Source organism: Sphaerodactylus townsendi, linkage group LG06 (assembly GCF_021028975.2).
Source record: "Sphaerodactylus townsendi isolate TG3544 linkage group LG06, MPM_Stown_v2.3, whole genome shotgun sequence".
Lineage (NCBI taxonomy): Eukaryota > Metazoa > Chordata > Lepidosauria > Squamata > Sphaerodactylidae > Sphaerodactylus > Sphaerodactylus townsendi.
The window spans coordinates 109,028,046-109,045,834 of NC_059430.1; the positions used below are offsets into that span (position 1 = coordinate 109,028,046).

A 17,789-nucleotide genomic window follows, 5' to 3' on the forward strand; every position below is an offset into this window, starting at 1 on the left:
AGAATTGCTCCCCAATCATCTGTATAGTTTGTATGGGTTTGGGAGAAGTGCTATCTTATTCTGCGACTCGATAAGTCCAGTGGCATCTTAAAGACTAACAATTATTTAAAGATGAGCTTTCAATTGCCACTGGACGTTTGTTCCATTTTGCTACAACAAACCTTGATCATATTAAGCCTGCGGTCTAGTTTGTTGCAGCAAAAACAGGGAGTCTTGCCGCACCTCATCCCCTAGCAAAATGTTACTTCAGCATCACTTTTGTGAACTAAAAACTGCTTTTTCAGATGCTCAAAAAGATGCCTTTTTCAGGCTCTTCCGCACATGCAGAATAATGCACTTTCAATGCACTTTGCAGCTGGATTTTACTGTGCTGAATACCAAATTCTACTTGCAAACAATTGTGAAAGTGGATTGAAAGTGCATTATTCTGCATGTGCGGAAGAGCCTGAAAAAGGCATCTTTTTGAGCATCTGAAAAAGCAGTTTTTAGTTCACAAAAGTGATGCTGAAGTGACATTTTGCTAGGGGTTGAGGTGCGGCAATACCAAATTCTACTTGCAAACAATTGTGAAAGTGGATTGAAAGTGCATTATTCTGCATGTGTGGAAGGGGCGGGTGCCGGTAAATTCTTACAATGCAGCAGTTCCAGCATGCCTTTAACTGGCTTAACATATCCAGTGAATGTGTCCTTAATGTTTTAAATAGATTTACTTCCTATCTTTCCTCAACATTCACACTATTCCTTGCAGGAGTTTTGCCTCATACCTCCCCTTCCTTTCGAGGAGCCACTCAAAAGGCTGAAATCCTGCAACCTCTTTCCTGGGAGCAAGCCCCACTGAATAACTGAGTTTTCTTCTGAGTAAACCTGCTTAGGACTATTCCCACCGCTTCTGCAGAAGTGGACTCTAATCAGTGAAAGCATGTATTAAATAATACCATCGTGTCTTTTTTCTTTTCTTTTTTTGCATTCCAAGAAGAGGGCTCAGTATGCCGAAATAAAATGTTGCTAGCCCTAGGTCTGCCCCTCCCATTGCATCTTCTTCACGTACAGGAGAAAGGATCGCAACCTCAGTCCGCCTGTCCTCTGAACCGTCCAGACTCCAGAGGCTGGCTTAGTTAACATGCATGCTAACCTTCCTTGTCCTTTCTTGCCAATGATATTAGAAGGCGCCTCTACCCTGTACATTTCAAATGTGCAGAAGGCGGGCAGGAGGTGTATTAGGGAGCTTTATTTATTGACTGCAAACAAATAGAAAATAGCTTGCTCCGAAGCGCAGCGTGCTGGGAATTGTAGTTTGTGATGAACAGACCCGGCTCCTGCCAAGTCGCCTTGGCAACCGCCTGTAAACAAGATGGCGGCGGCACCTGCCTCAGGCCTCCAAAAAGGAGTGTGAGTCCTTTGTTGGGATATACTCGTGCAAAAACCTAGAAAGGGGGGACGCATCCGTAGACGAAGGAAGGATTGCTATGTTTATCCGTTCTCTACTGAATTGTGTGTTTGTGTCCCTTCTTTGGTTGCAACCAAACATACAAAAAAGTGCCCCTCTTGGGAAGGTCTACTCGGATGTAAACGCCATGGGATTTAGAGGCAGGTAAGTGCGGAGGGTCATAGTAGCCAAGCTGACTTGAGGGGCTACCAGCATTTCCAGATGGACCCCCAATGGAAAAATCAGTAGTTTTTTTCCTTCTCCATAAATACGATCTTAGTAACCAAGTGGTTAGCTATATATTTAGGGCCTATTAACAGTTAGAACAAAAGCCCTATGATATTAAGAATATGTGTTGTACAAGCAAATTACTCTACTATCTGAAATAGAGGCACACTCTTCTAAAGTCATTAAAGTCAGATTGTGTAATCGGATTGCCAACTTCCAGGTGGGGCCTGGAGATCTCTGGAATTACATCTGATCTCCAGACTACAGTGGTCTGTTCCTCTGGAGAAAATGACCGCTTTGGAGGGTGGACTCTATGGCATTATTATATCTCACCGGGATCTCCCCCCTCTCCGAACTCCACCGCCCCAGCCTCCACCTCCAAATCTCCAGGATGACAGTTCTATTGTTCAGTTATTTGACCATTTTTTAAAACCATTTTTAAACCATTTTTAACCATTTTCCTCAAAGCGAACTCTAATAAACTGTCACTCACAAATCTAAAGTTGTTTCAAAAGGAAACTAAGCTGGGGCATTAAATAGGGTTGCCAGCTCTGGGTTGAGAACTCCTGGAGATGTGGGAATGGGGTTTGGGGAGGTAGGGTTTGGGGAGAGGAGGAATTTCAGCAGTGTAATGCCACATAATTTCTCCTCCAAAGCAGTGATTTTCTGCAGAGGACCTGATTTATGTAGTCTAGAGATCAGTTGTACTTCTGGTAGATCTCCAGGCTCTGCCTGAATGTTGGCAACATCCCTATAAGCAGAGTAGAAGGTTGTAACTCTTTTTAGGATGGCAATGCAGGTGAGTTATGTGCCAATGTCCAAACCTTGGCTGTGGCTCTTCTTTTGAAATTTTGTGCTTTTGAGAGATATATAGACCTCCCACTTTCTTCCTAGGAACTTGAGGTACTATATGGGTAAGGATAAACTTTTTTTGAGCCTGCATTTATTGTCTATTTTTCTGTCCAGTGTCCCTTGAAGGCTGAGTTATTGGAATGAATGCTGGATATCTTTTTATATTTCATCTTACAGTAAAACAGAAATCAAGTGGCATCTGTAAGAGTAACCAAATTTATTCCAGCATGAACTTTGACTCACCAAGGCAACATCATATTAACAAAGCTGCTTTTTAAAAAATTATGTTTCCTGTTGCAAGCCGCATATTAATGCTTGTGTCTGGTTTGATTGCGGGAAACATCATCACTGTATTTTATCTGGCTTGAAGACCAAAATAACAGTGAGACACTATATGTGTATTTGCAAGGAAACTTGAAATTTGAAAACCTTACTCGATCTCTGCACTTATCTTCCAACTGGGGAAGAAGAATGTGAGATATACTGTGATGGAGTTTGTTCTCCGTCTCATGAAGCTGAGACTGGTGAAACAATATGGAAGAGTTTTGGAAGGTGTGCCGTGTTGTGCAAGGCTGCGAAACAGGTGCTTGCTGAAATTCTCTCTCAGGTGCAACTTTGGATCCCTACTGTCCTTTGGTCGACCTATACCAGTGATCCCTAATGTATCTTCTGCAAATGGTGTTTTCTGGTGCTTGCTTTCTTCTTTAACCGAGGTGTGGTGGGAGCAGAAACTATCAAATACAATTTTTAGACCTATGGCCCATCCTCACACTTCTTTTTCTTTCTAGGTGCTAAACAACTGTTCAGGTTAAACAATGACTTCTCCCCTCTCTTCTCTGGGAAAGATTCGAAGAATGCCATTCAACATGCATAGCCAAGGGTAAGTGGAAGCCAGATTAGGCTGCGGGAGCCACAGGAAGAGCTTGCCTGTATTGGCTGCTGCCTGGCTCTCACATATACAGGTTGTGGTGGGGAGAGGAGTGCAAATGTCATGGATCATCTTGGGTTGACCCTGACCACCAGGGAACTTGTGGACATATTCCTTATATACTGAGACAGACAAACTGTTCTTTGTCAACGCTGGCTGGCAGTGGCTGTCTGCGGTCTCAAGCAGAGAGAGGGATTTTCAAACACTTGCCAAAGGAGGTGGTGATGGCCGCTAACCTAGATAGCTTTAAAAGGGGCTTGGACAGATTGATGGAGAAGTCGATCTATGGCTACCAATCTTGATCCTCCTTGATCTGAGATTGCAAATGCCTTAGCAGACCAGGTGCTTGGGAGCAACAACAGCAGAAGGCCATTGCTTTCACATCCTGCATGTGAGCTCCCAAAGGCATCTGGTGGGCCACTTCGAGTAGCAGAGTGCTGGACTAGATGGACTCTGGTCTGATCCAGCAGGCTAGTTCTTATGTTCTTATTTAAAACTAGCAAAGGTGGGGATTATATGCAGAAAGTCCCAGATTTAAAATATGTGCTCTTCTGTTAAGCAAAAGCTTTTATTCTGGCTCTTGTTTGGCACTGCTAACTGGCACAAGTGCTCTCTTTAACCTTCCTTCATTCTACAATAATATGGAATGGGCTTGACCAATATACCTCAATGGTTTGCCCCCCTCCCCCCCAACAATTTGAAGAACTCATCTGTAAATTCAAGCTTAAATTGTTTTTTTTAAAACCAGTGAGTGAATTTCAGGTTTAGTTGATGCAACTCATAATGAGTCTCCGGGTTATTTTATGGAGGTTTGTCTGTTGTTTCTTTCCTGATTCCAGGAAAAGGCCAGTGCCATTCAGAGAAAGTGCCCCAAAAGGTATGTAATGTCCTTGGTTTGTATACCTTATATTGTTTATGCTAGTCTGTAAGGTTAATCTTTACTTCATCAGTCCTTACAATAAACTGTAAAATTGCTGGTCAAAACTTCCATTCTGCAGACCGAGAACAAGACTGATAGTGCAATCCTGAGTAGAGTTACACCCGCAACTCACATTTTAAAAACTATTAATTAAAAAGGAGAAAGGTCCTTCTGCTTCCAGTGAGCTGGTAAATGCAATAGATCTGAATTGGGTCCAGGTCTGCTGAACTTGGCCCAGAAAAAAACTTGTTTATTGACTGTGTCTTCTGCTCCCTTTAGATTCAGAGCAGACACTTTAGGCCAGTGGTTCTCAACCTGTGGGTCGGGACCCCTTTGGGGGTCGAACAACCCTTTCACAGGGGTCGCCTAAGACTCTCTGCATCAGTGTTCTTCATCTGTAAAATGGATAAATGTTAGGGTTGGGGGTCACCACAACATGAGGAACTGTATTAAAGGGTTGCGGCATTAGGAAGGTTGAGAACCACTGCTTTAGGCACTGCCTCAGAGGCTTAAAACTCATTATATCCAAATGCAGCATTTAACATACCTCAGCCACCCATGCAGATACAATACAGCTAAGGCAGGCTGCCTCCCTTTGCTCTTCTTATTTGCTTGTTTGGTTTTCAGGAAATGAAGAAACGCTGATGGATGAAATTCTAGGGCCAGGTGCCCAAATTCCAGTGCGCATCAATGCCCCTTCTTGCTCAAGTGGAACTACAGCTAAACCAGCTACCCATGGTATGGGAGGAAGGGCTGTAAATAGGGTGAGGATTTTGGGTAATGTCCTATAGGTTTGGTAGTTTTTAAGCTGCCCCTGGACTTTGGTTTTATTTCAGTATAAGCTTTCGTGAATCTGAGTTCACTTCATCAGATGTGTGGAGTATACATCTATAAGGATATATATTCCTAGTTAAAGTTACAAACAGCAAAAAGGAAGGAATGAGAACATGTTCACAAAGAGACCACTGGGAAACTATAAACCAATCAAAGAGAAATCAATCCATACAGAATGAGTTAGGACCTCTCCTGAATGCAGAACTTGAGCAGAGTAGGATAACCATAAAATCTAATCAAGGAGAGTGCATTGTGAAACATGAACAGAACTAATTAACTTCTGCAAAGGGTGAGTCATGCATGAGCTATTAATACCCATACTGACTGAGGAACTCCAAGTCTTTGCTCAAGAGATACTCAAGAGATACTACTGAGTCTCTTGATGAATTCTCATTCAGCATAGTTGGATTCTCCCTTTGAAGCATTTTTAGTTGGAAAATAGAACCCTTCTGTTCAGCAATGGTATATCCTGGAAGATTAAAGTGTTTCCCCACTGAATATCGTTTCTAAATATCCCACATAAGATCTGTGTCTTTTATTCTCATGTGTAAGGACTGTCCTGTGTAAAATGAACACTCTCTCACCAAAGTTTATGCTGGAATAGGTTTTGTTATCTTTAAGGTGCCACTGGACTTGTGCTTTATTTTGCTGCAACAGATTAGCATAGCCAATCTTCTTGGTAAAGATCTGTTTTATTTTTATTTTAAACATTGTTATCTCACCTAATAGGGATTCAAAGTGACTCGTGTTAACATGTGGATTCTAGACCTGGGATGGACAAAGACACAGTCATTTGGATCAGTTGCTTTTCTCCTTCCCTAGTTAACCTGTCAGTCATGTGCTCCGTATCCTCATTGCGAGACCCCTGTGCACCTTTTAGGATTCCTCATATACAGTCATCTGGCATCGGATATGGATTCCTGAGACCTCTAGCTTTGATTCAGGGACGTAGGTATAGATTTTTTATGGGGGAGGTTCGGGGGGGGCACACCCCCACCTGCCCCTAGGGCATGGCCACGCCTCCCCAAGCCCCGCCCCTGGCCTAGCGCTAATAAAAGCAGCTCTTCGAGGTCAGGGATGGCAGACTCCCCTCCCCTGCCCTCCCCTGCCCCTCTCCTCTGGGCAGAGGCATAGAGGGAAAATGAAGCCTGGTGCAAAATCTGAGTTTTGCGCCCCCCCCGCCCCGGGGCAGCCACTATGATGCTGGAATCCCCCCCAAACAGCATCACTTTCAATGGTGTTTAAACTAGAGAACCCAAATTCTCCTTTTAAATCTACCTTAAAGGGAGAATCTGGGGTCCCCAGTTAAACAACATTGAAAGTGATGCTGTTTTGCGGTGGATTATACCCCACCTTGAAACAGCATCACTTTCAATGTGGCGTGTGATGGTTAAGAAACGGGGTGCATTCTAATCTGGAGGAACCGGGTGTGATTTCCAGCTCTGCCACTTGAGCTGTGGAGGCTTATCTGGGGAATTCAGATTAGCCTGTGCACTCCCACACATGCCAGCTGGGTGACCTTGGGCTAGTCACAGCTTTTCGGAGCTCTCTCAGCCCCACCTACCTCACGGGGTGTTTGTTGTAAGGGAGCAAGGGCAAGGAGATTGTAAGCCCCTTTGAGTCTCCTACAGGAGAGAAAGGGGGGATATAAATCCAAACTCTTCTTCTTCTTCTAAACTGAGGACCTCAGATTCTCCCTTGAAATCCATACCGAAGGGGGTGGATTTAAAAGGAGAATCTGGGGAAATTTGGGGGGTGCCTGCTGTCAGGGGTGCAATTGTTAAGCTAGAAGCACCAAACTTTCTGGGTACCTTAAGGAGTCTCTCCTAATGATACCACCCAGGTTTGGTGAAGTTTGGTTTGGGATGTCCAAAGTTATGGACCCTCAAAGGTGTAGCCCCCATCTCCTATTAGCTCCCATTGGAAACAATGGAGGATGGGGGCACCCCCTTTGGGAGTCCATAACTTCGGACCCCCTGAACCAAGCCTCACCAAACCCGGGTAGTATCATCAGGAGAGTCCCCCAAACAATCCCTGAAAGTTTGGTGCTGCTAGCCCAAACAATGCGCCCCCTGCAGGTAAAAAACTGAAAAATCACTAAAATGTTTTAAAAACCCACAAACGGAGGGGCGGAGCCTCGGACATGAATGGGGGGGGGGGTTCAAACCCAAGAAACCCCCCCTTACCTACGTCCATGCTTTGATTATTAGAACAAAATGCACCCGTATGTTTCTAGCCCTCATAATAATAGAGGTGTGTTTGAATATGTGCAAGCACTGGGTAGGAGCCAAGGAATCGTGGAGCCCAGGTGCCTTTTGAAAAAATCAGCTGCCCACACCATGTATCGAACTGTTTTTGAGGCTGAGGGGAGTTTCTGAACTGTTTTGTGGCCTGCCTTAGGAGGGGGTCAAAGAGAAAAAATGTCAAATATTCCCTGGGGGTGGAGGGCTCAAACTTTTGGGCAAGCTTAAAGTAGATTTCTGGGTCTTGAGCTACTGCCCTCGTTTGACAATCCAATCATTGTTGCAAAGAAGGGTTTTTCCCCTCTGTGTTGGAGGTTTTCTCTATCGTACTGTGAACATGTTGCACTTTTGCTTCTGGAAAACAGATTTGACAGGCTTTTCACCTTGTTTGGAAAACCTTCCAGACTTGGAACCGCCCCTCTCATGTCTCTACTTGTTCATCCAAAGACAATGAGATACAAGAAATGGTGCGACTCTCACGGGGAAGTGAAACTACTCTCTAACCACTTTCGACTCCCTTTGTTATCTTCATCCTAAATTTAGAGTTTGTTGTCTGTATTGAGGAAGTGTATGCAAACCTGGGCATCTTAGTGTCAACTGTCACACTTTGTAGGATGTGTTCTAAATTTTATATCTGGGGTTGACTGAGCTGCCCTAGGAAGCTCCTAATTGAAAAACCATAAAATCAACATCATAAAGTCATCATCATAACCACAATGTCATAAAACTCATCTGAAACATTTTGGGGATCAATAATATCACTGCTAGCTAATCCAGTCAATCAACTTTGTATTTGCTGCCATAAGAGTTAATGGTGTCCTTGTTTTTAATATAAAATTGCATGAGCGCTTTGTAATAAATATATCTCATTGTTTAATTAGATTTTATTTCACCCAACCTTTTGGGTTTCCAACTTTCATGGTCAAATCCAGCACTTTGAGTTGGACATGGAAACAATACTGGAAGCCAGGGTTATTGAAACAATACCAGTTGTGCATGCTTGTAGTAGGGTATCCTGAACAGGGCTCTAGCTGCAGCATATTGAGCTTGCTCAAACTTACAAACAGCCTTCGAGGACTGCCCAGCGAAGACTAAATAGGATTTTATGAAGACTGACTTCCCTTGACATCGAATTTGGATCCTTTCAGATGGGTGCAGAGTGTGAGCGGCAAATGGTTATGGCTGCTGAACCAAGCCAACTGAATGGTAGCACTGTCTCTGTGCTATAAAACTAGAACCAAACACTCTTAGCTGCATATAGTCAAGAGACGCCTCCACCCAGCCAATCTCTAGTTCATCCTGCTGCGCCTCTGCTTTTAACAACTTCTGTGCAAGAAATGGTATTCATTTCCTCTTGGAGGAGAACTGTGTGGTTCTGTGAACCTTTTACCAGATGATGAACCAGAAACAGCTACACTCGTGCTGCTTTATCATCCCCCCATCCCCCGCAGAAACACTGGGGAAACGTAACATGTGTCTGCAGGTGTTTCCCAGTGGGACCAAAAACAGCTTAAGGGGAAGGGGAACAATTTTCAGTTAGGGGTATGTATGTGTGAGTGGCTCCTCTGTCTTTGTACTGGTTTTGTACTGGTTTGTACTGTCTTTTTACTGGTTTGGTACAGTCCTTGTACTGTCCTCTGTCCTTGTACTGGTTTTCCTTTTAGCATGCATTGGTGGTAGTAAGTGTCTTGGGAGCTGCATGCGACTTTGACATGCCTAATCTTTCTTTGACATGCCACCTGTGGCTCTGTCTCCAGTTTGGCACACATTCCATATTCTGCAAAAGGGAGCAAGGTCAGGGCCCAGCAGGGCTTGGGGGCAGCCGCTGCTACAGGGACTGGAGGGCGGGTAAGCCACAGGCCTCACATCATGCCAGAGATGAAAGGAAAGGACACAACCGTCCCACAACCCTATTCCTTCTGTATAGCTTCTGCATTTTGATAGCTGCTGCCAGAAGGAGACCAACCTGGCCGCAGGGAAGAAAGAGTAAAACCACACAGCAGCTGCCTGAGGAGGGAAAAAAAAAACTAGGCAGCCACAATGAGGTGGTACTGGCGGTTTTGCTCCCCTTTCCCCACCACCGGCTTGCAGTCCTCTGGGTGTGTTGACAGTCACAATCTCTGTGCTGAGGAGAAAGAGGGAAGGCCGACAGGGAAGCCCTTCTCCTCCTTCCAGATACAAAAGGGCCGGCTGAGGTTCAGCAGTAGTGAGAAGCGAGAGTCCTCCATGCTCAGAGGGACTCTAGCAATTAGAAACGTTATGCTGGTTATATATTTAATATTAAAAGTTGTATTGTGTGCGTTGGGAATGGTGTACAGTAGTCACATGGTTCTTTAGTGGATGGTAATTGGGAACTTGACTTCGTGCAAGCTGCAGAGTGCATATCACTTCATTAGATGATCAATAAAAGGGATCACGGGCCGACAGCTAATTAGTTCTGTCCTCAGTGACCAGGCTGTTATTTGCAGTTGAGAGAAAGAAGTTTCTGTTCTCCCATCTTCGGATGCAGCAGCACCTGCTTTTTGAAGCCACATGGGGACTCTTCCACAAGAGGATCTTATTTGGCTGGAGGCCTACTCTGGAGTGGTGGGCAAAAGCAAACATGAGTTTTGTAGAGCACTCAGGCCATGCTGGAAGTGCCCTCTCGTTGCTGTTAATGCCCCGTTTTCTGCCTGAAAATGATTTTCTGTTAGGTGGAAGAGTCATCAAGAAATGAGACTGAATTCCTAAAACAGTTTTGCACTTAAAAGGGATGGGCTGTATCACTGACGACATCTGCCAGGCTCACTGTTGAGGTTCTGGGGGTCCAAATAGGGATCCTTAGCATCATGTATGTTTGGCCCGAATGGAATATGTTAAGGTTTGGTCCTCTGACATCCAGGCGCACAGCTGGTATACCTTCCTTGATTACAAAGGAGTTGAATATCAGAGCACCTTTGTTGTCATTGTTTGCTGTTGATTGCTGTTGTTCCTGCCAAGGACTCAGACTCAGTGCCAACACAGGCAACTGACTGGGCACATGGTATGTCATTGTGGCACAAATGCTTGAAAAATGAATCTTGGACTGGTTCCCACCATGTGCTGACTTTGTTCTTTTAGAAGCTGCTCCCACAGACATGGAGCTGATGACCTCCATGATGCAGAAGATTACTTCACTGGAACAGAAAGTCAAGAGCCAAGCCCTTGCCATTCAGCACAAGGTAAAAACAGACCTGGTAGGCACCAAGGAACAGCATTAGGCCTGTGCCCAGTGACAATTCAAAAGTGTTTTGGGGTAGGCCAAAAGCACTATGAACTGAGGTTGAATTGTTCTTCAGCTCAGGGTGGCCTTAGTGATTCTGGGGCCCTGGGCAAAATTGGAGTATGGGGCTACAGAACCATTCAGGCAGCGCAGGGGGAAGGCTACAGCAGAGACTCAGGCAGTGCAGGGATTCAGCTATAGGGCAGACAGGGGCGCCCCACCCAGATGCTTTATGGTGAAGACCACCCTTTATTCAGATGTCCCCGCCCCCCGCCCCCCCCCCCCCAATATTTGATACTGATGGGCATGCTGGAATTTTTTCTTTTTGTTGTCAAGCCACACCTAACTTACGGTGATCCCATATAGGGTTTTCAAGGCAAGAGACATTCAGAGGTGGTTTGCCATTGCTTGTGTAGGTATTCCAAGGTATTCCTTGGTGGTCTCTCATCCAAATGTCGACCAGTGCTGTGGTTATACTCCACAGATATGATAGCATCTTAAAGGGCAACAAATGGTCAGAGTTCATTTTGCGTGAAGCAGTTACCTACGTGAGTATATGTTGCCTATTTTGAGGGCGATGGAAAAGAAGACTTTTCAGTGCAGTCCTAAATACAGTTGCATCCTAAATCCACAAAAATCAATGGATATATTATGGTGTCAGTCTATTTAGGATTAAACTGTTTTTTATTTACATTAAAAAGCAGAGCAGCCCAGGAGATAGCTGTTGCTGGCTCCCAGTTCTACCACAGCTACTTTAGAGGGAGGTGCACCTATAAGTTATGCAGATGTATGAGATGACATCTGGTATATCTGGATGCTTGAGATCCACACCCCAGCATGGGATCTGGCTTGCACTGGCATTTGATTTAAATAATGACTTAATGTTCATGGGAGCCATGGAAGACAGAAGGGTGGACAAACAATACAGTTATTTGTATAACATAATGATCAAAGCAGCCCATGCAACAATAGCCTTGGGGTGGAAAGAAAAGAAAAAATGGACACTTCAGAGATGGTTAGAATATATCTGGGAACAAGTGACACTTGATATTTTCGATATACTAACCAAAAATCAGACGTGGCAAGATAAACAGAATGAAATTTTGAAGATATGGATAATATACGTGGACTGGATGAAAGAAGCTCGAGTCAACAAAGAAATATGGGAGAAGAGGCTACAGAGAATGAACTTACTGCTGTTTGTGTGACAAAACTATGAAGAAGAAGTAATGGGGGGAGGGAGAAAAGGGGGGAAAAGTATTGTTTGAAAATGTATGAAGAAGGAAATTACTATAAACTGTAAAATTCAAATGGCTTGCACTGGCATGTGCCACAATAGACCTTTCCAGTTCCTCAGAAGCCTTTACTGCAACAGATGAACAAAGCTGTAATTGGACGCTATAAACAGCAAATTGTCCAACAGCAACGTCCAAGTTCAATCATTTTGAATAGATTTTTGCATGTGTGTTTGATGTGCAATGTATGTGGAGAGGCAGTATTGATCCCTAGCATTGCACATGACCAGTTCCTGGAAGACAGAGAAAATTGAACAGAATTTGCAAAAGCTGTATGAAAATGAATGCGTGGCAATTGTGTGTTCACCAGTGGTGGGATTCAAATAATTTAACAACCGGTTCCGGTGGTGAAAGTTCAAATAATTTAACAACTGATTGTTTACAAGAACCATTTTAACAACTGGTTCTACCGAAGTGGTGCGAACCGGCTGGATCCCACCACTGGTGTTCACCCAAACTGATGTTATTTTCCCTTGGTTACTTGGTTTGCTGAATGATGTGCCTAGTGATAGATATTATGCCAGTGAGCTTCTTGTAAGAGGAAAATTTGCAGAGCTGCTGTTGATGTGCCAGAATTTAGCCCTAAAAATGCTGCCTGTTCACGTTTGAAGAGAAGGAGACTTCAAAAACAAACAGAACAATTATGGAACCTGGAGGCAAAAGGCTGTAACTCCTTATCCTCTTCCCTGCCTTGTCTCATGTTTTCCTTACAACCTGGCTCTCTTCCAACATTGGAGCCAAGCTGGAAGAAAAGCTTTATATTTTGATATTTGTGAATCCTCAGAATTTTAATGTTTATTATTTTAATGTTAGTCTTTATTTATTTAGATATTTTAAAAGTTTTTTTACCCCCACCTTTCTCCCAACAAGTGGGACCCAAGGCCAATTTCTAAAAGTCACAAATACAACGCTAAATATTTTCTTTTGTCTGTGAGAAGCCTGAGGCAAGAAGCCTGTGAGAAGCCTGAGCAGCCTTGGCTGGAATTACTCTTCTCTGGCAGCACTGGTAGATTCCTAAGATACAAGTTCTTCTGCAGGAAAGGCACAGGGGTGAAGGGAAGGGTTTCTATGGAAAGCAAAGGAAGGTGGCAGAAGGGCAGCGTTTAGTTCCCCTTGTCTACATGCTCCACTTCAAAAAAAGATACGTGTAGAGACTTACATTTTAGATGCAGCTATATAAATACATTTGAATCCCCCCTGCCTGGTCATGTTTAATTGTGTTCCCTGTTTTGTTTTTGTTTTTTCTTTTGGCTGTGCAGGACCAGAAGATCAAAGAACTTGAGGAACAGATGAAAATCCTTCAGCAAGGCAATGGTACCCTCAGCCTTCTTCTCCTCTGCTCTGTCTTTCTGCAGTGGGCAGGGGTTAAGTTCTGGTAGAGATATGGGTGTGGGGATGCTTAACTGGAGGCTGTCCTCAAGGCCAAAGCAGGGCCTTGCTTTGGATGGCAGAGTGAACCTGCGTGGGGAGAGGGCAAATAAACTTGCAGCTTGCTGGGGTTACCTGAGGAATTCATTCTATTTTGGAAGAGGCATAGCCAAACTGACACCCAATTGTTGTTCTTTTCATTCTGACTCTCGGGTCCAAACTACACAATCCTTCTTTCACTGATCTTTATTGTTACACGGTTCTCTACTACTCTGGGGGCCTCAATTCAGATCAGAATCAGTGGGGGTGGGGGTGGGGGGTGGCTTCAGCTTCCCCCCACACCATTTGCTCACCCCAGAACATCTCAGGAGGGAGCTGTTTGTCCTATTAGTAGGCCATACAAATAAATTCCATTGATAATAGGGATGTGATTTGCCTCTTCTTTCTGCTGCTTGACTTTTCACAAAAACCTGAGGAATCTTGAATTGTTTCTGGGTTTGCTATTTTCCCCCAGAGGAAACTTCAAGGTTGAGCAGGGTGGAGGAACTGGAAGTGATCTGCCTTCAGCTACAGCATCAGATCTGGGAAATGGAGGTAATGGAATCAGCCAAAGATGGAAATGGAACTTCCTCTTCATTCAATGCAAAGAGATTTTATTGCTGACCTTGGATATGATTCTGCTGAGCTGCAAGAACTTGTTTCATGGGGACAAGCACATCTAACTTCCTTCCTTCCTTCCTTCCTTCCTTCCTTCCTTCCTTCCTTCCTTCCTTCCTTCCTTCCTTCCTTCCTTCCTTCCTTCCTTCCTTCCTTCCTTCCTTCCTTCCTTCCTTCCTTCCTTCCTTCCTTCCTTCCTTCCTTCCTTCCTTCCTTCCTTCCTTCCTTCCTTCCTTCCTTCCTTCCTTCCTTCCTTCCTTCCTTCCTTCCTTCCTTCCTTCCTTCCTTCCTTCCTTCCTTCTAGGAAAGGGAGTTGGGTCAATACCACTTCTGAAACAGTGCCTATATTTCAGCATGCATTTGTCTTATTCGCTTTATTCATTATTTTAAAGATTATATCCTACCTTTTCTCTTCATTCAAGGTAGCTTACAGTAATAGTTAAAACATCCCCATTTAAAAGCAGAGATAAAATCTGCTACCCAGCTAACTGAGGGGGCACCTTTTTTAAAAAAAATCAGTTGGGCGGCTGGCTTGAAAAAATTTATACAAGTACTTGCAGAAATCATTTGTGGCATTTTTAGAATGGGCATTCCCCTTCCTTCTCTCAAGCTAGGGAACACTTCTAACCATTTTGACTTTAGTAGATATGCAAATATTTTGTGTGGGTTCATAGAGAAGATCAGACACGAAGCAGCCATTAAAGTCTCATTTCTTTGAAGAAAAAAGTACAGAGGTCCCAATCCAAAATGTTCCTTAACTGCCATTGAAAATAATGGGATTTAAATTAGCTTTAACTAAATTGTTCCACTGGCTTCAATACAGTTAGGCCATGACTATTTTGTAGTATTATCCTATGCTGAGTTTTTGCAGTCTAAGATCTTGGATGCTGTGCTGTTGTAGCATAATCATCTTTGACTCCATACAGGAGAGAACTTGCACTGGGAATTATTCCTGGGACCCATCAGGAAAATATTTGCATCTGTCACTCAAATGAACTCCTGATTCAGCTAAGTATGGGAGGTTTCTTGAATTGCTAGGACCTGGAGAAATGAGGTTGCTGGGAAGTTGGAGGTAAAGCTTGACACTTCAATCTGAAAGCTCTTACTGTTCACAAAAATTATTTTAAAGAAAACTATTTTTAAGCCAATATCCACTTTACCTTGTTGGTTACATCTCAGAATCTAAGCTTTCCTTTTTCATCCCTCAATTGTGATCCTCCCCCTCCCCTAAACTGTTCCCATTTTTCTACACACAGCGGTTTCTGAATGACTATGGACTGATCTGGGTGGGAGAAGGGAATGCATCTGCAGAAAATATGGAGTCACTGGACGGAGAAGGAAACCAGTCATCAAGGGGTCTCTGGAAGCCAGGTTTGCCAGAAGGAATTACAGCCCATGAAAAATTACCGGTGTCCTTTAAGATAACCTGTGTTGGCTGAAGCTTTGACCGTAATCTCCCTGGGGTGGGGACCTGGGTTTTTGCTCATAAAACTTGATAAAATGCTCTGTGCATTTATTAAACAATGATGCAGATCGTTGGGTTGTGAAAGCCCGTATGGTTGGGCTAGGGTCTGAGAGATCTGGGTTTGGGACTCTGCTCTGCCATGAAGTTTGCAGCATAGCCTCAGGGTAGTAATTCTCAGCTAGTCTAACCTACCTCACCGGATTGTTGTGGGAATAAAATGGAGAAGGGGAGGATTATGTTTGCTACCCTGAGTTTCTTGGAGGGGGATCGACAGCTTCTCATATGGTCTGAGAGCAACAAGCCCTTTCCCCAATATAAATTATAATTTCCCCTTTGGGTTTTTACAGTTGTTAAAGTTTCCATAACTGCTGTACCTTTACAAAAACCTCTTAATATCTGGGGGCTAAGGTGCAAAATTATTGTTGTATATATGTATCCTATTGCTGATTGATTAATTTATCACAGTATTGGTTTTTCAGCACACTCTTCTCACTGAACCATGGAGTTAAATTTCAGAGCACAAGAGATGGCTGGCTTTTTCCTTCCCCTCCAGTAATCTCCTGCTTTCTTTGCCACAGGCGACTCTGTTGTTTCAGAATCTTCAATAAATTTTGATGTCATCTTTGAAAACCTGAAGGATTTAAATGTGCTGGCCGGGGAGGGTGTTTCCCAAATCGAACATGTGGCAGGAGGTGCCCGGTTGAGGCAGCTGGATCCAGTCCCCCTCACATTCTATCAGAATGGGATCGTCATGTTCAACGGTCCCTTTCGGTCATATGAGGAACCTTCCACGCAGGTATGGATCAGTCCTGGAAGCAAAGGGAATCAGTGACTAGCAATGTCCCCGCAGTAATTGATATGCCTTTTTATCTTATCTTTATGATGTCCCCAGCTTCTACACAAAAGGCGATGGATAAGACCCTTGTCTCTTACAGGAACTCTCACCGCCTTTATCATAAGAAGCCACATAAGAGGACAAGGAAGTGTTCATAAATAAATAGGTCAAGTCAAACTACATTGGAACTATATTTTTCCTTATTTGATTAGATGGAGGATTGAGGCCTGTCAAAACCAGTTCTGGTAGTTTCTACCAGAAGTTGGCTGTGCACAGCACTGATTGGCTAGAACTTGTTATGTGACAAAATTATCTGTCTCCATATTTGTTTCAACATAAAAGTAAATAGGGCAGAAAATATTTAAATAAATGTGCAAGGTGATTGTGTATGTGTGCGTATGTAGGGGGTGAAAAACTGAAGCATGGGTGGGAGGGCAAAAGGAAGAAGAAATCAGTGTTGGGTTTGGAGGCAAGTACATGTGTTGTTTGTAGAGGATTAACGCCTGTTAGAAATAAAGGTGAACCAAACCACACTCAACCAGGCAAGCAAAACTCTGTAAGTTGCATCTGCAGCTCCTTCAGGGCCATTCAGTATCCATAGGCCTCCCCATTTATGCTTTTGAGGTGGCAAATGACCAATCCTCAGCCCCAATTTCCTGCCCCCAAGGAATTGAGGAGCAGGAGAAAAAATGGCCTCCACACAGTGACACTCTAGGAATTTTCTCTGTTTCTCTGAGGCAGCTCAGAGCATCACCCCAAAATATATCACATTCTCCCCAAACTTCACTTCCAAAATCTCCTGGAGTTTTTTGCCAAGGCACAGCACACAGTTTTTAGTCGCTCTTTGGTTCATTAGAGCCTCATGCATCTCCCAGGCTGAAATTACAACGAATCAGCTTGGATTCTTCCCCCTTAGCAAAACCTGGAATTTTGCATGCCATCAGTCAACTTCTGCAGAGGTGACCGAACAACTCAGGAGAAAATCAGTCTGGCTCATTCCGCACACGCAAAATAATGCACTTTCAAGCTGCTTTCACAACTGTTTTTGCCATTCCGCACAGCTTCAAAGAGCCCTGAAAGCAGCTTGAAAGTGCATTATTCTGCATGTGCGGAATGAGCCTCTGTTCTTCATGTGCTGGGAGCCAGTGGCGTTCCTACCTAGGGACATGGGGTACCCTTTGTCCCCGGGCGCCCCCCATTTGGTCACGTGGGGGGGCGCCAACATTTCAGGGTCGTTTGTATGTTTTTTACATTTTAAAGTGTCTTTTCACGTTCCGGCCTGCAGGGGGCGCATTTTTAAGGCTAGCGGCACCAAAATTCTCAAGAATTACTCACCCAGGAGACTGTGTCTCTGATGATACCTCCCAAATTTGGTGATGTTTGGTTCAGGGGAAGCAAAGTTATGGACCCCCAAAGGGGGTGCCCCCATCCCCATTGTTTTCAATGGGAGCTAACCTGAGATGGGGGCTACCCATTTGAGGGACAATAACTTTAGTCC

The 17,789-nt window shown here is 44.0% G+C and overlaps 1 protein-coding gene across 5 annotated transcripts in view; it reads left to right on the forward strand.

Moving 5' to 3' along the window:
• The first annotated feature begins 1,330 nt into the window (after positions 1-1,330).
• The window catches only part of UBXN11 (UBX domain protein 11), a 36,644-nt gene continuing 20,185 nt past the window's right edge, over positions 1,331-17,789 (forward strand). For 2 of the 5 annotated variants that reach the window (XM_048500942.1, XM_048500947.1), the window contains exons 1-9: positions 1,331-1,389; positions 3,295-3,386; positions 4,274-4,311; positions 4,981-5,091; positions 10,530-10,630; positions 13,226-13,280; positions 13,849-13,928; positions 15,248-15,362; positions 16,035-16,252. In XM_048500942.1, coding sequence (XP_048356899.1) covers positions 3,322-3,386; positions 4,274-4,311; positions 4,981-5,091; positions 10,530-10,630; positions 13,226-13,280; positions 13,849-13,928; positions 15,248-15,362; positions 16,035-16,252 — 783 coding nt within the window. In that variant the 5' untranslated portion in view covers positions 1,331-1,389; positions 3,295-3,321. Of the gene's footprint in view, positions 1,390-1,417; positions 1,592-3,010; positions 3,090-3,294; positions 3,387-4,273; positions 4,312-4,980; positions 5,092-10,529; positions 10,631-13,225; positions 13,281-13,848; positions 13,929-15,247; positions 15,363-16,034; positions 16,253-17,789 lie in introns of those variants that run through there. The other 3 variants (XM_048500943.1, XM_048500944.1, XM_048500946.1) reach the window with 3 other exon arrangements.